Source organism: Pavona decussata, unplaced genomic scaffold, assembly GCF_977016875.1.
Source record: "Pavona decussata unplaced genomic scaffold, jaPavDecu1.1 SCAFFOLD_83, whole genome shotgun sequence".
NCBI classification, from domain to species: Eukaryota; Metazoa; Cnidaria; class Anthozoa; order Scleractinia; family Agariciidae; genus Pavona; species Pavona decussata.
In genome coordinates this window covers 2,248,861-2,270,381 of record NW_028145501.1, presented here as the reverse complement: position 1 = coordinate 2,270,381, position 21,521 = coordinate 2,248,861, and the positions used below count along the sequence as shown (strand labels likewise).

At 36.0% G+C, this 21,521-nt stretch overlaps 1 protein-coding gene across 1 annotated transcript in view; it reads right to left on the bottom strand.

The window, feature by feature from the left end:
- Window positions 1–21,521, bottom strand: part of LOC146475818 (complex I assembly factor ACAD9, mitochondrial-like) — a 48,745-nt gene that overhangs the window by 18,856 nt on the left and 8,368 nt on the right. Inside the window, exons 8-10 of the mRNA XM_085115511.1 lie at window positions 19,973–20,075; window positions 19,740–19,813; window positions 19,372–19,447 (exon numbers count right to left, since the gene is read on the bottom strand). Of these exons, the coding sequence (XP_084971637.1) occupies window positions 19,372–19,447; window positions 19,740–19,813; window positions 19,973–20,075 (253 nt within the window). The remainder of the gene's footprint in view (window positions 1–19,371; window positions 19,448–19,739; window positions 19,814–19,972; window positions 20,076–21,521) is intronic.

The following is a 21,521-nucleotide window of genomic DNA, read 5'->3' as shown; positions in this document are numbered from 1 at the left end:
TTTCTTTGAGTGCGTATGACACCAAGGTATACCTGGAATTAGTATATACCACACAAGTGAATAGTGCTTTTCGCGCGCGCTGATTGGCTAACTCGAAGGTGATTAGCCAAGTACTATTCACCTCCAAGCAGCGCAGCCGAAAAGAAACAAGATGGCTTCCCGTTTCGCCACAGTCACTTAAGAGGAAAATATTTCGATAAAAGAGACCGCTATTACAAAAAATACAAAAATGGCAACAAAGTTTGGTTTGACGGCATTACATGGTAAGTTATTTAATCTTTCAAACCTCATATTCTAATGCGAAAAATGAAAGTACAATGAATTGTTTACGAAAACTGTCGAGCACTATAATTACAATGTAAACAATGAAACATCTGATGTTTTGCAGTATGGAAACAGGACAAATTTCACACAACAATTGCAGAAAAGACACGTAGCAACTAAACAAGTGCCTCCAGAAGTTTTATTTGTCCGCAAGAAAGCGAGACGGAACTTTCTACAATAAGAAATCGCTTACTGCGCGGCGCGTGAGATTTTAAAATCTTCCACCATTTGTCGGTATATTGAAAGAAATAAAGTAATTTTTGGTCCAATTCTTATTCAGGTTCTGTGGGATATACTAAAATAATTATTCACCTCAGTGTCGGTGAAAGTGATGGATATTTACCTCGCCGCTTCACGGCTTGGTAAATATCCACCACTATTCACCTCCACTTTGGTGAATAATTGTTGAGTATTGGGATGAAAATTAGCCGGAAATTCATAGTGTATAGTATTAGAATCAAAATTGGGCCAAAAAGCATAGTATATGCTATACGAATGAAAGTTAGCCGAAAATTCATAGTGTCTAGTATTAGGAGTAAAATTTGGCCAAAAGGCATAGTCTATAGTATTAGGGTGAAAATTAGCCGAAAATTCATAGTGTATAGTATTAGGACCAATATTGGGCCAAAAACCATAGTGTATAGTATTACGATGGAAATTAGTCAAAAATTCATAGTGTATAGTATTAGGAGTAAAATTTGGCCAAAAGGCATAGTGTATAATTTTAGGATAAAAACTAGCCGAAAATTCATAGTGTACAGTATTAGGACCAATATTGGACCAAAACCAAAAAGTGTATAGTATTAAGAGGAAAATTAGTCAAAAATTCATAGTGTATAGTATTGGGACCAAAATTGGGCCAAAAAGCATACAGTATAGTACTAGAATGAAAATTAGCCAAAAACTCGAAGTAAATAGTATTAGTACAAAAATTGGGCCAATAAGCATACTGTATAGTATTAGGATGAAAATAAGTCTAAAATTCTAGTGCATAATGTTAAGAACAAAATTAAGCCAAGAGGCATAGACTATAGTATTACGATGAAAATTACTCGAAAATTCATAGTCTATAGTAAAATGACCCCTAAAACACCTTTTAGGCCTCCCAAGGGACCAGCGACAAAGAAATAGCCAAGAAAAGATAAAGTTAGAGTGAGAGTAAAACAGAAAATTCTATGTCAGGGCGTTATTTGCACTTAAAAATGATTCCCAAGGGACTTTTTCGACATGCAAAAATCCCTAAGGACATAAACAAATGTGGCCTCCCAAAGAACCAGCGACAAAGAAATACCTGAGAAGAGATGAAGTCAGGGTGAGACTAAAACAGAAAATTCTTTGCCAGGGCGTTATTTGCACTTAAAAATGATTCCCAAGGGACGTACGCGACACACCGAGATCCCTAGGGACATAAACAAGTGAAAAATGCCGATTTGAAAATTTGGTCATTTTTGGCCAACAACCATGGACTTACCCCGTGGAAAAAAGTCGATTTTTTGTCAAAATTTAAATATTCGTTTTAAAGCTTCCAATCGAATCAGTGTGTCCGAAAATGTCCCTTAAGACACGTTTTGGGCCTCCCAAGCAACCGACGACAAAAGAAACACCCGAACAAAGATGAAGTTAGGGTGAGAGTGAAACAGAAAATTCTTTCTAAGGGCATTATTTGCACTTAAAAATCATTCCCAAGGAACTTTTTCGACACGCCCAGATCCCTAGGGACATAAACAAGTGAAAAATACCGATTCAAAAATTCGATCATTTTTGGCCAAAAACTATGGACTTAACCCTTGGAAAAAAGTCGATTTTTGGTTAAAATACAAATATTCTCTTAAAAGCTTCCAATCGAAGCAGTGTTTCCGAAAATGTCCCCTAAGACACGTTTTCGGCCTCCCAAGGGACTAACTGCAAAGAAATACACGAAAAATATAAAGTAAAGGTGAGAGTAAAACAAAACATTCTTTCTAAGGGCGTTATTTGCACTTAAAAATGTTTCCAAAGGGACTTTTTCGACACGCCGAGATCCCTAGGGACATTAACAAGTGAAAAATGCCGATTTCAAAATTTGCTCTTTTTTGGCCAAAAATCATGGACTTACCCCTTGGAAAAAAGTCAATTTTTTGTCAAAATACAAATATTTTTTTTAAAACTTCCCATCAAATCAGTGTGCCCGGAAAAGTCCCCTAAGACACGTTTTAAGCCTCCCAAAGGACCACCGCCAAGGAAATACCCAAAAAAAGATGAAGTCAGGGTGAGAATAAAACAGAAAATTCTTTGTTAGGGCGTTATTTGCACTTAAAAATAATTCCCAAGGGACTTGTTAGACACGCCGACATCTCTAGGAATATAAACAAGTGAAAACTGTCGATTTAAAAATTTAGTCATTTTTGGCCAAAAACAATGGACTTACCCCTTGGAAAAAAGTCGATTTTTGATCAAAATACAAATATTATTTAAAAGCTTTCAATCGAGCCAGTGTGTCCGAAAATGTCCCCTAAGAAACGTTTTGGGCCTCCCAAAAAAACAACGAGAAAGAAATAGCCCAGAAAAAATTAAGTCAGGCTAAAAGTAAAAAAGAAATTTCTTTCTAAAGGCGTTATTTGCACTAAAAATGGTTTCTAAAGGACTTGTTCGATACGCCGAGATCCCTAGGGACATAAACGAGTAAAAAAATACCGATTTCCAAATTGGGTCATTTTGGCCAAAAACCATGGACTTACCCCTTGGTAAAAGGTCGATTTTTGGTCAAAATACAAATATTCTTTTTAAAACTTCCAATCGAATCAGTGTGCCCGAAAAAGTCCCCTAAGACACGTTTTGGGCCTCCCAAGGGACCACCGACAATGAAATACCAAAAAAACGATAAAGTCAGGGTGAGAGTAAAACAGAAAATTCTTTCTAAGGGCGTTATTTGCACTTAAAAATAATTCGCAAGGGACTTTTTCGACACACCGGGATCCTAAGGGACATAAACAAGTGAAATATGCCGATTTGAAAATGTGGTCATTTTTGGCCAAAAACCATGGACCTACCCCTTGGAAAAAAATCTATTTTTGGTCAAAATGCGAATATTCTTTTAAATTCATCTAATCGAATCAGTGTGTCCGAAAATGTCCCCTAAGACACGTTTTCGGCCTCCCAAGGGACCAGCAACATAGTAATAGCCAAAAAAAGATGAAGTCATAATGAGAGTAAAACAGCAAACTCTTTGCCAGGGCGTTGTTTGCACTCAAAAATGATTCCCAAGAGACTTTTTCGACAGGCTGAGATCCCTAGGGACATAAACAGGTAAAAAATGCCGATTTGAAAATTTGGTCATTTTTGGCCAAAATCAGGGGACTTACCCCTTGGAAACTAGTCGATTTTTGGTCAAAATACAAATATTCTTTTAAGAGCTTCCAATCGAATCAGGGTGATAGAAAATGTCCCATAAAAAACGTTTGGGGCCTCCCAAGGGACCAACGACAAAGAAATAGCCCAGAAAAGAAAAAGTCAGGCTAAACGTAAAACAGAAAAATCTTTCTTAGGGCATTATTTGAACTTAAAAATGATTCCCAAGGGACTTGTTCGACACGCCGAGATCCCTAGGGACATAAACAAGTAAAAAATGCCGATTTGAAAATTTGGTCCTTTTTGGCCAAAACCCCTTCGAAAGGAGTCGATTTTTCGTAATAATAAAAATATTCTTTTAAATGCTTCCAATCGAATCAGTGTGTCCGAAAATGTCCCCTAAGACACGTTTTCGACCTGCCAAGGGACCACCGACAAAGAAATACCCGAAAAAAGATGAAGTCATGGTGAGAGTGAAACAAAAAATTCTTTGCCAGGGCGTTATTTGCACTCAAAAATGATTCCTAAGAGACTTTTTCAACACGCCCACATCTCTAGGGATATAAACAAGTGAAAAATGTCGATTTGAAAATTTGGTCATTTTTGGCCAAAAACCATGGACTTAGCCCTTGAAAAAAGTCGATTTTTGGTCAAAATACAAATATTCTTTTTAAAACTTCCAATCGAATCAGTGTGTCCGAAAAAGTCAAGTAAGACACGTTTTGGGCCTCCCAAGGGACCAGCGACAAGAAAATACCCTAAAAAAGATGAAGTCAGGGTAAGCCTAAAACAGAAAAATTCTTTGTCAAGGCGTTATTTCCACTTAAAAATGATTGCCAAGGGACTTCTTAGACACCCCCAGATCCCTAGGGACATAAACAAGTGAAAAATACCGATTTGAAAATTTGGTCCTTTTTGGCCAAAAACCATGGACTTACCTCTTGGAAAAAAGTCGATTTTTTTTTTTAATTTAAATATTCGTTTTATAGTTTCCATTCGAATCAGTGTGTCCGAAAAAGTCCCCTAAGACACGTTTCGGGCCTCCCAAGGGACCAGCAACAAGGAAATACCAAACAAAAGATGAAGTCAGGGTGAGAGTAAAACAGAAAATTGTTTCTAAGGGCGTTATTTGCACTTAAAAATGATTCCCAAGGGACTTGTTAGACACGCCGACATCTCTAGGGACATAAACAAGTGAAATATGCCGATTTGAAAATTTGGTCATTTTTGACCAAAAACCATGGACTTACCCCTTGCAAAAAAGTCTATTTTTGGTCAAATTGCGAATATTCTTTTAAATGCATCTAATCGAATCAGTGTGTCCGAAAATGTCCCCTAAGACACGTTTTCGGTCTCCCAAGGGACCAGCGACATAGTAATAGCCCAAAAAAGATGAAGTCAGGCTAAAAGTAAAACAGAAAATTCTTTCTAAGGGCGTAATCCGCACTTGAAAATGATTCCCAAGAGACTTTTTCGACACGCCGAGATCCCTAGGGACATAAAAAAAGTGAAAAATGCCGATGTGAAAATTTGGTCATTTTTGGCCAAAAACTCTGGACTTACCCCTTGGAAAAAAGTCGATTTTTTGTCAAAATTTAAATATTCTTTTTATAGTTTCCATTCGAATCAGTGTGTCCGGAAAAGTCCCCTAAGACACCTTTCGGCCTCCCAAGAAACCAGCGACAAGGAAATACCAAAACAAGATGAAGTCAGCGTGAGACTAAAACAGAAAAATTCTTTGTCAGGGCGTTATTTACACTTAAAAATAATTCCCAAGCGACTTGTTAGAGACGCCGAGATCCCTAGGGACATAAACAAGTGAAAAATACCGATTTGAAAATTTGGTCCTTTTTGGCCAAAAACCATGGACTTACCCCTTGAAAAAAAGTCTATTTTTTTTCAAAATTTAAATATTCGTTTTAAAGTTTCCAATCGAATCTGTGTCCAAAAATGTCCCTTAAGACACGTTTTAGTCCTCCCAAAAGACCGACGAAGAAGAAAGACCCGAAAAAAGATGAAGTTAGGGTGAGAGTGAAACAGAAAATTCTTTCTAAGGGCGTTATCTGCACTTAAAAATCATCCCTAAGAAACTTTCTCGACACGCCGAGATCCCTGGGGACATAAACAGGTGAAAAATGGCGATTTAAAAATTTGGTCATTTTTGGCCAAAAACCATGGACTTACCTCTTGGAAAAAAGTCCATTTTTGGTCAAAATCCAAATATTCTTTTAAATTCATCTAATCGAATCAGTGTGTCCGAAAATGTCCCCTAAGACACGTTTTCGGCCTCCCAAGGGACCAGCGACATAGTAATAGCCCAAAAAAGATGAAGTCAGGCTAAGAGTAAAACAGAAAATTCTTTCTTAGGGCGTAATTCGCATTTGAAAATGATTCCTAAGGGACTTTTTCGACACGTCGAGATCCCTAGGGACATAAACAAGTGAATAATGCCGATTTGAAAATGTGGTCATTTTTGGCCGAAAACCATGCACTTGTCCCTCGGAAAAAAGTCGATTTTTGGTCAAAATACAATTATTTTTTTTTAAACTTCTAATCGAATCAGTGTGTCCGAAAAAGTCCCCTAAGACACGTTTTGGGCCTCCCGAGGGACCAGCGACAAGGAAATACCCAAAAAAAGATGAAGTCAGGGTGAGACTAAAACAGAAAAATTCTTTGTCAGGGCGTTATTTGCACTTAAAAATCATTCCTAAGAAACTTTTTCGACAGGCCGAGATCCCTACGGACATAAACAAGTGAAAAATGCCGATTTAAACATTTGGTCATTTTTGGCCAAAAACCATGGAAATTACCCCTTGGAAAAAAGTCGATTTTTGGTCAAAATACAAATATTCTTTTTAAAACTTCCAATCGAATCAGTGTGCCCGAAAATGTCCCCTAAGACACGTTTCGGGCCTCCCAAGGGACAAGCGACAAAGAAATACCCGAAAAAAGATGAAGTCATGGTGAGAGTGAAACAAACAATTCTTTGCCAGGGCGTTATTTGCACTTAAAAATCATTCCTAAGAAACTTTTTCGACACGCCGAGATCCCTACGGACATAAACAAGTGAAAAATGCCGATTTGAAAATTTGGTCATTTTTCGCCAAAAACCATGGACTTAGCCCTTGGAAAAAAGTCTATTTTTGGTCAAAATACAAATATTCTTTTTAAAACTTCCAATCGAATCAGTGTGTCCTAAAAAGTCCCTTACGACACATTTTGGGCCTCCCAAGGGACAAGCGACAAGGAAATACCCAAAAAAGATGAAGTCAGGGTGAGACTAAAACAGAAAATTTTTTCTAAGGGCGTTATTTCCACTTAAAAACGATTCCCAACGGACTTGTTCGACACGCCGAGATCGCTAGGGACATAAACGAGTAAAAAATACCGATTTGCAAATTGGGTCATTTTTGGCCAAAAACCATGGACTTACACCTTGGTAAAAGGTCGATTTTTGGTCAAAATACAAATATTCTTTTTAAAACTTCCAATCGAATCAGTGTGTCCTAAAAAGGCCCCTAAGACACGTTTTGGGCCTCCCAAGGGACCAGCGACAGAGAAATACCCCAAAAAAGATGAAGTCAGGGTAAGACTAAAACAGAAAAATTCTTTGTCAGGGCGTTATTTGCACTTAAAAATCATTCCCACGGGACTTGTTAGTCACGACGAGATCCCTAGGGACATAAACAAGTAAAAAATATCGATTTAAAAATTTGGTCCTTTTTGGCCAAAAACCATGGACTTACCCCTTGGAAAAAAGTCTATTTTTGTCAAAATTTAAATATTCGTTTTAAAGTTTCCAATCGAATCAGTGTGTCCAAAAATGTCCCTTAAAACACGTTTGGGGCCTCCCAAAGAACCGACGAAGAAGAAATACCCGAAAAAAGATGAAGTTAGGGTGAGAGTAAAACAGAAAATTCTTTCTAAGGGCGTTATCTGCACTTAAAAATCATTCCTAAGAAACTTTTTCGACACGCCGAGATCCCTAGGGACATAAACAAGTGAAAAATGCCGATTTAAAAATTTGGTCATTTTTGGCCAAAAACCATGGACCTACCCCTTGGAAAAAAGTCGATTTTTGGTCAAAATACAAATATTTTTTCAAAGCTTCCAATCGAATCAGTGTTTCTGAAAATGTCCCCTAAGATACGTTTTCGGCTTCCCAAGGGACTAGCTACAAAGAAATACACGAAAAATACGAAGTCAGGGTAAGAGTAAAACACAACATTCTTTCTAAGGGCGTTATTTGCACTTAAAAATGATTCCCAAGGGACTTGTTAGACACGCCGACATCTCTAGGAATATAAACAAGTGAAAAATGTCGATTTAAAAATTTGGTCGTTTTTGGCCGAAACCATGGACTTACCCCTTGGAAAAAAGTCGATTTTTGGTCAAAATACAAATATTCTTTGAAAAGCTTTCAATCGAGCCAGTGTATCCGAAAATGTCCCCTAAGAAACGTTATGTGCCTCCCAAAGGACCAACGACCTAGTAATAGCCCAAAAAAGATGAAGTCAGGCTAAAAGTAAAACAGAGAATTCTTTCTAAGGGCGTAATTCGCACTTGAAAATGATTCCCAAGGGACTTTTTCGACACGCCGAGATCCCTAGGGACATAAACAAGTGAAAAATGCCCATTTGAAAATGTGGTCATTTTTGGCCAAAAACCATGGACTTACCCCTTGGAAAAAAGTCGATTTTTGGTCAAAATACAAATATTCTTTTTAAAACTTCCAATCGAATCAGTGTTTCTGAAAATGTTCCCTAAGACACGTTTTCGGCTTCCCAAGAGACTAGCTACAAAGAAATACACGAAAAATATGAAGTCAGGGTAAGAGTAAAACAAAAAATTCTTTCTAAGGGCGTTGTTTGCACTTAAAAATGATTCCCAAGGGACTTGTTAGACACGCCGACATCTCTAGGAATATAAACAAGTGAAAAATGTCGATTTAAAAATTTGGTCGTTTTTGGCCAAAAACCATGGACTTACCCCTTGGAAAAAAGTCGATTTTTGGTCAAAATACAAATATTCTTTTTGAAACTTCCAATCGAATCAGTGTGTCCGAAAAAGGTCCCCTAAGACACGTTTTGGGCCTCCCAAGGGACCAGCGACAAGGAAATACCCAAAAAAAGATGAAGTCAGGGTAAGACTAAAACAGAACATTCTTTGTCAGGGCGTTATTTGCACTTATAAATGATTCCCAAGGGACTTGTTAGAGACGCCGAGATCCCTAGGGACATTAACAAGTGAAAAATACCGATTTGAAAATTTGGTCCTTTTTGGCCAAAAACCATGGACTTACCCTTTGGAAAAAAGTCTATTTTTTGTCAAAATTTAAATATTCGTTTTAAAGTTTCCAATCGAATCAGTGTGTCCAAAAATGTCCTTTAAGAAAGACAAAGAAGAAATACCCGAAGAAAGATGAAGTTAGGTTGAGAGTAAAACAGAAAATTCTTTCTAAGGGCGTTATCTGCACTTAAAAATCATTCCTAAGAAACTTTTTCGACACGCCGAGATCCCTGGGGACAAAAACAAGTGAAAAATGGCGATTTAAAAATTTGGTCCTTTTTGGCCAAAAACCATGGACTTACCCCTTGGAAAAAAGTCGATTTTTGGTCAAAATACAAATATTCTTTTACAAGCTTCCAATCGAATCGGTGTTTTCGAAAATGTCCCCTAAGACACGTTTTCGGCTTCTTAAGGGACTAGCTACAAAGAAATACACGAAAAATATGAAGTCAGGGTAAGAGTAAAACAAAAAATTCTTTCTAAGGGCGTTATTTGCACTTAAAAATGATTCCCAAGGGACTTGTTAGACACGCCGACATCTCTAGGAATATAAACAAGTGAAAAATGTCGATTTAAAAATTTGGTCGTTTTTGGCCAAAAACTATGGCCTTCCCTTTTGGAAAAAAGTCGATTTTTGGTCAAAATACAAATATTCTTTTTAAAACTTCCAATCGAATCAGTGTGTCCGAAAAGGTCCCCTAAGACACGTTTTGGGCTTCCCAAGGGACCAGCGACAAGGAAATACCCAAAAAAAGATGAAGTCAGGATAAGACTAAAACAGAACATTCTTTGTCAGGGCGTTACTTGCACTTATAAATGATTCCCAAGGGAATTGTTAGAGACGCCGAGATCCCTAGGGACATAAACAAGTGAAAAATACCGACTTGAAAATTTGGTCCTTTTTGGCCAAAAACCATGGACTTACCCCTTGGAAAAAAGTCGATTTGTTGTCAAAATTTAAAGATTCGTTTTAAAGTTTCCATTCGAATTAGTGTGTCCGAAAAGGTCCCTTAAAACACGTTACGGGCCTCCCAAGGGACCAGCGACAAGGAAATACCCAAAAAAAGATAAAGTCGAGATGAGACTAAAACAGAAAATTTTTTCTAAGGGCGTTATCTGCACTTAAAAATCATTCCTAAGAACCTTTTTCGACACGCCAAGATCCCTAGGGACATAAACAAGTGAAAAATGTCGATTTAAAAATTTGGTCATTGTTGGCCAAAAACCATGGACCTACCCCTTGGAAAAGGTCGATTTTTGGTCAAAATACAAATATTCTTTTAAAAGCTTCCAATCGAATCGGTGTTTCTGAAAATGTCCCCTAAGATACGTTTTCGGCTTCTCAAGGGACTAGCTACAAAGAAATACACGAAAAATATGAAGGCAGGGTAAGAGTAAAACAGAAAATTCTTTTTAAGGGCGTTATTTGCACTTAAAAATGATTGCAAAGGGACTTTTTCGACACGCCGAGATCCCTAGGGACACAAACAAGTGAAAAATGCCGGTTTAAAAATTTTGGTCATTTTTGGCCAAAAACCATGGACCTACCCCTTGGAAAAAAGTCGATTTTTGGTCAAAATACAAATATTCTTTTTAAAACTTCCAGTCGAATCAGTGTTTCCGAAAAAGTTCCTTAAGACACGTTTTGGGCCTCCTAAGGGACCAGCGACAAGGAAATACCCAAAAAAAGATGAAGTCAGGGTGAGAGTAAAACAGAAAATTGTTTGTCAGGGCGTTATTTTCACTTAAAAATGATTGCCAAGGGACTTTTTCGACTCGCCGAGATCCCTTGGGACATAAACAAGTGAAAAATGCTGATTTTAAAATTTGGTCATTTTTGGCCAAAAACCAAGGACAAAAACCTTTGGAAAAAGTCGATTTTGGTCAAAATAAAAATATTCTTTAAAAAGCTTCCAATCGAATCAGCGTGTCCGAAAATGTCCCCTAAGACACGTTTTCGCTCTTCCAAGGGACTACCGACAAAGAAATACCCGAAAAAAGATAAAGTCAGGGTGAGAGTAAAACAGAAAATTCTTTGCCAGGGCGTTATTTGTACTTAAAAATGATTCCCAAGGGACTTGTTCGACACACCGAGATCCTTAGGGGCATAAACAAGTGAAATATGCCGATTTGAAAATTTGGTCATTTTTTGCCAAAAACCATGAAAAACCCCCTTGGAAAAAAGTCGATTTTTGGTCAAAATACAAATATTCTTTTAAAAGCTTTCAGTCGAATCAGTGTTTCCGAAAGTGTTCCCTTTGACACGTTTTTGGCCTTTCAACGGACCAGCGACAAAGAAATAGCCCAGAAAAGATGAAGTCAGGCTAAAAGTAAAACAGAAATGTTTTTCTCAGGGCGTTCTTTGCAGTTAAAAAGGATTTTCAAGGGATTTTTTGGACACAACGAAGTCCCTAGGGACATAAACAAGTAAAGAATGCGGACTTGAAAATTTGGTCATTTTTGGGTAAAAACCGTGGACTTACCCTTACAAAAGGGAGAGAGTAAATCTAGTCGAAAATTCGTGGTGTACAGTATTTAAACCAAAATTGGGCCCAAAAGCATATTGTATAGTTTTACGATTAAAATTAGTCGAACGTTCATAGTGTATAGTATTCGGACTAAACTAGGGACAAAAAGCATAGTGTAAAGTATTAGGATGAAAATTAGTCGAAAATTCATAGTGTATAGAATTAAGACCAAAATTGGGCTAAAAACCATGGAGTATAGTATTACGATTAAAATTAGTGGAAAATTCATAGTGTATGGTATTAGAAAAAAAAAATAGGGCCGAAAAGCATAGTGTATGGTATTACGATGAAAAGTAGTCGAACATTCATAGTGTATAGAATTAGGACCAAATTGGGCTAAAAACCATAGTGTATAGCATTAGGATGAAAATTAGTCGAAAATTCATAGTGTATAGTATTAGGACCAAGATTGGGCCAAAACGCATAGTGGATAGTATTACGTTGAAAAGTAGTCGAAAATTCATAGTGTATAGTATAAAGATGAAAATTAGTCGAAAGCTCATAGTCTATAGTAATAGGACCAAAATTGGGCCAAAAACCATGGTGTATAGTATTAGAACAAAAAAATTAGCCAAAAATTGATAGTGTATAGTATTAGGACCAATGCTGGGCACAAACGCATAGTGTATAGTATTACGATGAAATTTAGTCGAAAATTCATAGTGTATAGTATAAGAAACAAAACAGGGCCAAAAAGCATAGTGTATATTATTAGGATGGAAATTAGTCGAACATTCATAGTGTATAGTATTACGACGAAGATTGGGCCAAAAAGCATAGTGGATAGTATTACGATCAAAATTAGTCGAAAATTCATAGCGTATAGTATTAGAACCAAAATTGGACCAAAATGCATGGTGTATACTATTAGGATGAAAATTAGTCGAAAATTCAGTGTATGGTATTAAGACCAAAAAAGTGCTAAAAAGCATAGTCAAAAGTATTAGGATTAAAATTAGTCGAAAATTCATAGTGTTTAGTATTAGGACCAAAATTTGGCCAAAAAGCATAGTGTATAGGATTAGGATGAAAACAAGCCGAATTCATAGTGTATAGCATTAGGAGGAAAACAGGGCCAAAAATCATATTGTATAGTATTAGGATGAAACTTAGTCGAGAATTCATAGTGTATGGTATTAGGATATAAATTAGTAAAAAATGCTTAATGTATAGTATTAGCATGAAACTTAGTCGAAAATTCATAGTGTATAGTGTTGGGACAAAACTTGGGACAAAAAGTATAGTGGATAGCGTTAGAATGAAAGTTAGCCAAAAAGTCAATGTATAGTATTAGGATAAAAATTAGTCAAAAATTCATAATAAGGATGACAATTAGTCAAAAATTCATAGTGTATAGTATTAGGACCAAAATTGGGCCACAAATTATTAGTGTATAGTATTAGTATTGAAATTGGGCAAAAAAAATTGTGTATAGTATTAGGATGAAAATTGGTCGAAAATTCATAGTGTATAGTATTAGGACCAAAATTTGGCCAAAAAGCATAGTGTATAGGATTAGGATGAAAACAAGCCGAAAATTCATAGTGTATAGTGTTAGGAGGAAAACAGGGCCTAAAAGCATAGTGTATAGTATTAGGACGAAACTTAGTCGAAAATTTATTCATACTATGCTTTTTTGGCCAAAGCTTGGTTCTAACACTATACACTATGAATTTTCGACTAATTTTCATCCTGATACTATACATTATGGATTTTTACTAATTTATATCCTAATACTATACACTATGAATTTTCGACTTATTTTCATCCTAATACTATACATTATGAATTTTTGGCTAATTTTCATTCTAACACTATATTCTATGCTTTTTGGCCCAAGTTTATTCCTAACACTATACACTACGAATTTTTGGGTAATTTCCATTCTAGTACTATACACTATGCCTTTTGGCCCACTGTTGATCTTAATATTATACACAAGGAACTTTCGGCTTATTTTCCTCCTAATACTATAAACTATGCCTTTTGGCCCAAGTTTGGTCCTAAGACTATACACTATGAATTGTCGACTAATTTTCATCCTAATACTATACATTTTCAATTTTTGACTAATTTTCATCCTTATACTATACACTATGCTTTTAAGCCCAATTTTGGTCCTTATACTATACACTGTGAATTTTCGACTAATTTTCATCATAATACTATACACCATGCTATTTGGCCCAATTTTGGCCCTGATACTATACATCATCAATTTTCGACTAATTTTCATCCTAATACTATACACTATGCTTTTGTTCCAAGTTTGGTCTTAATGCTATACACTATGAATTTTTGGCTAGTTTTTATCCTAATACTATACTTTTGGTCCAATTTCAGTCCTAATACTATACACGATGCATTTTCGCCTAACTTTCATTCTTATAGTATACACTATCCTTTTTGGCCCAATTTTGATTCTAATACTATACACTATGATTTTTCGGCTATTTTTCATCGTAATACTATAGATTATGATTTTTGGCCCAATTTTAGTCCTAATACTATACTCTATCAATTTTTGGCTAATTTTTATTTTCACACTATACACTATCTTTTTTGGCCCAATTTTGGTCAATACACTATGAATTTTCAGCTAATTTTCAACCTAATACTATAGCCTATGTCTTTTGGCCATATTTTACTCAAAATACTAGCAACTATGGATTTTCGGCTAACTTTCATTCTTATAGTATATACTATGCTTTTTGGCCCAATTTTGTTCCTAATACTATATACTATGAATTTTCGACTAATTTTCATCCCAATACTATACACTACGCTTTTTGGCCCAATTTTGGTTCTAATACCATACACTATGAATTTCGGACTAGTTATCATCCTAATGCTATATACTTTGCTTTTTGGCCTAATTTTGGCGCTAATGCAATACACTTATAATTTCGGACTAATTATCATCCTAATACTATACCCTATGCTTCTTGGCCCAATTTTTTTCCTAATACTATACTCTATGAATTTTCCGCTAATTTTCATTCTAATACGATACACTATACTTCTTGGCCCAATTTTGTTCCTAATACTATACACTATGAATTTTCGACTAATTTTCATCCCAATACTATACACTATGCTTTTTGGCCCAATTTTGGTTCTAATAACATACACTATGGATTTCGGACTAGTTATCATCCTAATGCTATATACTATGCTTTTTGGCCCAATTTTTTTCCTAATACCATACACTATGAATTTTCCGCTAATTTTCATTCTAATACGATACACTATACTTTTTGGCTTAATTTTTGTCCTAATACTATACACTACGAATTTTCGACTTATTTCAATCTTAATACTATAGACTATGCTTTTTTGGCCCAATTTTGCTCCTAATACTATACACTGAATTTTCGGCTAATTTTCTTTCTAACACAATACACTATACTTTTTGGCCCGATTTTGGTCCCAATACCTATATACTACGAATTTTCGACTTATTTCAATCTTAATACTATAGAATATGTTTTTTGGCACAATTTTGGTCCTAATACTATACACTATGAATCTCCGGCTAATTTTCATCCTAATACTATACACTATACGTTTTAGCCCCATGTTGGTCCTAATGTCATACACTATGAATTTTCGAATAATTTTCATGCTAATATTGTAGACTGCTTTTGGCCCAAATTTTGTCCTTATATTATAAACTATGAATTTCGGTCTAATTATCATCCTAATACTATACCCCATGCTTTTTGGCCCAATTTTTGTCATTATACTTTACACTATGAATTCATCCTAATATGATACACTATACTCAGTTTTGGCTTAATTTTGGTCCTAATACCATACATTACGAATTTTCGATTTACTTCAATCTTAATACTATAGACTATGCTTTTTGGCCCAATTTTGATTCTAATACTATACACTATGAATTTTCGACTAATTTTCATCCCAATACTAAACAATATGCTTTTTAGGGCAATTTTGCTCCTAATGCTATTAATACAGTATGAATTTTTGAACTTATTTTCATCCTGATACTACACATTGTCCTTTTTGGGCCAATTTTGGTCGTAATACTATACACTATGAATTTTCGGCTTATTTTCATCCTAATACTATACCCTATGCTTTTTGGCCCAGTTTTTTTCCTAATACTATACACCATGCATTTTCGGCTAATTTTCATGATAATACTATAAACTATGGTTTTTGGTCCAATTTTGCTCCTAATACTATACACTATTAATTGTCGGCTTATTTCCATCCTGATACTATACACTATGCTTTTTGACCCAATTTTTGTCCTAATACTATACACTATCAATTTTCGGCTAATTTTCATTATAATACTATACACTATGGTTTTTGGCCCAATTTTGCTCCTAATACTATACACTATGAATTTTCGGCTTACTTTCATCCTAATACTATACACTGTGCTTTTTGGCCCAATTTTTCTCCTAATGCTATACACTATGAATTTTCGGCTAATTTTCATCCTAATACTATACACTATTCTTTTTAGCCCAATGTTGGTCCCAATACCATAGAATATGAATTTTCCAAGTTTCGTCCTTATACTATACACTATCCTTTTGGAGCAATTTTCGTCCTAATGCTATAGACTATAGTTTTTAGACTAATTGTCATTCAAATACTATAGACTATGGCTTTTGGACTAATTTTCATCCTAATACTATACACTGTGCTTTTCGGACGAATTTTCATCAGTACTATACACTATGCCTTGCGGAGATTTTCATCGTTATACTTACTATACACTTTGGTTTTCTGTCTAATTTTCATCCTTATACTATACACTATGCTTTCTGGGCTAATTGTCGTCCTAATGCTATAAACTATGGATTTTGGACTAGTTTTCATCCAAATACTATACACTTTGGTTTTCGGTTGAATTTTCATCCTTTTCACTCTGGGTTTAGGTCTAATAGTGTACACCCTAGTCTCAGAATAGGCTAATATTCACCCCAGAACTGTGTTTTCTCATTTTTTTGTGATTTTCTCGTTAGTTGGGATGCACAAAGTGGAGAAAACCTTTTTTGGGACTAATAAGAAATTCTAAACAGTTGCTTCGTGATGTTACTTTTGGGGTCATATTAACCTAATATTTACTCAAACAGTTTAGTTTTTAAAACCATGCCTAATACTAAATCTAAGCAGTTCGGTTGTGCAGTTGGTATTGGGGTCAGGTTAAACTAATATTCATTCCAACAAGTACATGGTTTAGATTTTGGCGTTTTCTTGCTATTTCATATACACACAATGCAGGAAACCTAATTCCATGTGTAATAAGACATTTTTAGTAGTTTGGTTATGAGGTTAGTTTAAGTTTTCCAAATTCCAATGTTTTATGGTTACTTGGGATGCACAGAGCGGACAAAACCCTATTTTATTTAATGCGCTTGGGCCATAAATCAATGGGAAAAAATCCGTCAATAACTTACATGCACGGACCTCAAACTCGGTTAGTAAGAGGTATATATTTTCTAAGACAAGCAAGGAAACGTAATTTTATGCCTAATAAGAAATTCTGAACAGTTTCATGGTGAGGTTGATTTTGAAGTCACTTTAGCCTAATATTCATCCAAACACTGCATTTTCTGGCTTTTCTGGCTATTGGTAATGCGGACTAACACGAAATTCTGAACAGTTTTATGGTGAAGTTGGTTTTAGAGTCAGTTTAGACTAATATTCACCCAATTACTATAATTATGTTCTGATTTTCGGCTTTTTCTCACTATTTGAGGGTATGGACAGACGAGGAATACCATTTAATGACAATTGAAATTCTGAACACTTTGATGGTGAGGTTGATTTTGGGGTCAGTTTATGCTAATATTCGCCCAAACACTACATTTTCTAGCTTTTATGGCTATTGGTAATGCGGACAGCCTAATTATATGCCTGGTACGAAATTCTGTACAGTTTCATGGTGGGGTTGGTCTTGGGGCGAATCCGCGAATCCTCTCGAATCCGGATCTCTTGACCCGAACACATTTCATCCAATTTTTGGTTTTTCCTGCCAATTTAGGATATGGACGGCCAAAGAAATCTAATATTATGCTTAAAAAGAAATTCTCAACAATCGTCATTATCATACCTGTCAACATCACCACCATCAGCATGACTAGCAGTATCAGCGTCATCATGACTATCATCATCATCATCATTAGTCATCATTGCCATCAACCATCACCTCGGGCACCATCATTATCAACATCCTCAAACATCATCATCATCAGCTGCAGCCATCACCATAATCGTTACCAACATCATTGTCATCAGCATCATCATCAGTTAACACCGTCATCACCAACAGCATCATCGTCACCATCATCATCAGTCCCACTGTTATCATCGATCGTCACCATCATTACTACCATCATCATCATCATCATCATCATCATCATCATCATCACCATCACCATCACCATCACCATCATCATCATCATCATCATCATCATCATCATCATCATCATCATCATCATCACCATCATCATCATCATCATCACCATCATCAATGCCAGACCTCCACCAAAATGTCCAATTCTTATTCCAAGATTGAAAGTATTGCTGGTCGTTTTGGGTTCCCAACTTGATTATGTATTAATAGTAGTTTCAAAATTCGACAAGAATCATAAGCGTTTTAAAAAATATGTAGCGGGAGAGAAACTCAGGACACCCCTGATTACAGCCACTTTGTGCAAAGTAGAGAATAATGACTATCTTTCGACGTGCCATACTTCAACATGCTATTTAAACAGCTAAAAAGACCATTTAAACTACCAAGCTGGAACATTTCCGTCTCTTGGCAAAAGAAACAACTGAAGAAATGTATTAACCTTGGACTGCTCTCAGTTTTTGGGAAAATTCAAACGATTTGACTGCTTTTGATTGACTCTGGTCCGTACCCTGCAGTGGCATTTGGATGTTTTGTTTGCAAGGATTTAGGTGTTAAATTTCAACAGTCAATTTATCAATCTTGGATTGACTTCTTGAGATTTCCCACGTCAGTTTGAAGATAAAGAAATACATCTTTATCACCAAAAGTCGAGTTCAGTTTACATGGCATGTCAAAAGGTAGCAACTATGCAAGTAGCATTGAAAATCACTGTAAATTGGAAGGGTTGTAATGTCTGCCATATACTCAGTGCTTGAAATTAGCGGTCGTCTGGTCGTCAGGTTGCCCGGGGAAATAACAACGGACAACCCAGCCAAAAGTAGCAAATAAATTAATCATAAACAGCACCCGACTTACGTGACGGTTTTGTTTTGTCAATGTCCGATAGTGTGAAGTTAATAATAATTAATTTGCCTCAACTAAGCGTCTTTTGGATATCTGTCAATTTTACAAAACATTGCCAGGTACGAAAATGTAAGAGAGAAACACAAAGTATCATGTCCGGTGGCGATCAAGATTAAAGACGCCATTTTGAATATGCCACAACTTAAACCCAGACTTCCACAAAAACCACTGCCGCACACTGAGAACTATGGGATTACACGGCATGTAAATAAAGATAGGATCATTACCATAATTGTTCTCAAATTCCTTATTTTGGTTTTGATTTTTTATGTCTTCAACTAGCAGTACAGAATACAAGTATTTTCTTTCACGGAGTGAAAATGTGGCTTTTTTTGACTGCTGTAAAGCCGCTTCCTCAAAAGAAAGCTAAATTGAGCGAGGCAGATGCAGGGTACGAGAAAGAAAAGAGAAGACAAAAGTGGATGTTTTTTTGAGTAGTGCACTTAAACGCGTAGGTTTTTCTAACTGGCAACCAAGGATTCATGAGGGCAACCAAATTCACAGGTTTGGTTGCCTGGCTTTTGAAATAGGGACAACCTGGATTTTTTTTTAATTTCGAGCAGTCTGTATACTGCATCTAAAGTATAGAGGTACATTTACCTATCAACTTCCTTAGCCCCCCTGCAGCTCCTGCTCCTATACCAAATCTGCCGCTGTTTAAGATGGTCATGGCAACCTTCACAACAGAACAAAGAAAGACACAATATTTAAATTTAATTTATATGGCAACTCTGTAGTCATGGCAAGGGTGTAATGACTCAATAGGCCATTTCTGAGTTACTTTGAACCTCATTATCAAAGCGAGCATCGTGCATAGTTTTTATGCAAATTATTTTTTATTCATATACAAACAAATCTAATTTTCACATACAACTCTTTGCACTTAGCTTTCCTTTTGTAATGAGGTTCACAGCAACTCAGAAATGGCCTATTACTATATAGTTATCATAGCATAACAATAGTTTTACCTTGAAGCCTCCTCCAACTTGTCCCAGAACATTTTCAACAGGAATTGGGGTGTTATCAAAGTGAATTTCACAGGCTGAAAGCAAAGAAAGAAATCAAATGTTAATAACCCCAAAACTCGGATCTTCTGAGGACTTGCCGACTGTTACTAACGGAAGTGAAAATTTTAGTTTGTGACTAGGGCATTGATAAAAATAATTTACTAGTAACAAATGAAGATAATAATTGTTCTTACTGTTCGAGCCTCTGATTCCAAGCTTGTCTTCTGGTTTACCACTGGTTACCCCTCCAAACCCTCTTTCCACAATAAAAGCCGTTATTTTATCTTGCTTTTGTCCCTGTTTAATGCAAGATGCGTATTTCATCGTTTGACAGGTCTCATATAATGAGAGGAATAGTTGGAAATAAAGATAATAATAATAATAATAATACAACAATTACAGAGAGATTTAAGGCTCGACGTTTCGGAGTCATCTTGACTCCATTATCAAGAGAACTAGTCAGTTTGTGAACGCGGATATTTAGACTAGAGCTGGAAATTAACATATTAATAGATGGTCAAACAAATACTTTAGCGCGAATTGAATCAGTTTGCACGTTCAGTTCTGGTTTCAGTTTGCGTATGAATAGCATCTCATGACTGAGGCAATCAAATTTGCTGGACAGGTGCATTTCACAAGTACGTGAAACCGTTCTAAAAAACGCTGTGGTATCTGGTCATTATGTTGAAGATGGTAGTGTTTGTAAATGGAAGACGACTTTCTTTTGTGTCCGTCTACGCGCTCATGCAGGTGCCCACGCGTGTACCCCACATATCCTGCATCACACAGGTTACATTTCAATTTGTATACTACACATTGTTGGTTGACAATGGCGAACTTGGCTTCTTGCACCTTAAGATCTTCATTGAGTTTTCGACTCACAAACACAGGTTGGATGGCAGTTCCTACTTTTAAACTTAGTTTACTTAGTTGCTGTTTCACAATGTTCACTGAACTCTGATCTTTGAATGATAGGATGACTCTAACGGTGTTCGCTTTCTCTTGTGACAATGGATAAGGCTGTGGATCAGATACCTTAGTGTCGATAACCTTTTTGATGGCCGTGTCAATTAAGTGTTGTGGGTATTTAAGCTTACTGAACACTTCTCTCAGTCGGTCGCATTCTTCGTGGAAATCTGACCAATCAGAGGATAAACGGTAGGCCTGGTCTAGCATGGTGTTAATTAGGCTCGGTTTGTAACGATCATCTACGTGGCTCTGGTAGTGAAGTAGGAGGCCTGTATTGGTGGGCTTGCTTGGTTTACATCAAGTAAATAATAATAATAATAATAATAATAATGATGATGATGACCATGAAGATGATGATGATGATAGTTGCAGCGCTGGTTTTAGCAGTCAGTCGGTTCTAGGGACATTTCATGAATTTATAAGCACTTTTCACTTTTTTCCTTTTTTTTGGCTCTATTGATGACTTTTTAATTATAGGTACATTGAGTTGCATCGAAAGGCGTCATAGGCTACGTCCACGCCCTATGAACGTTTTTAAGGACATATCCAAACGTTTGCATTCTCCTATAATATAATAATAATAACAATAATAATAATCATAATAATAATAATAATAATCATAATAATAATAATAATAAAACACACTTTTTTCCCAGTCCAGGAACTGTTGCCTAGACACTGTCCGCAACAGGTTTCAGAACAAATTGTACACTGAAAAATTATTCAATAAAATAGATATAAAAAGAAAAGAAGTGCATGATCGTTGTTGCGGCT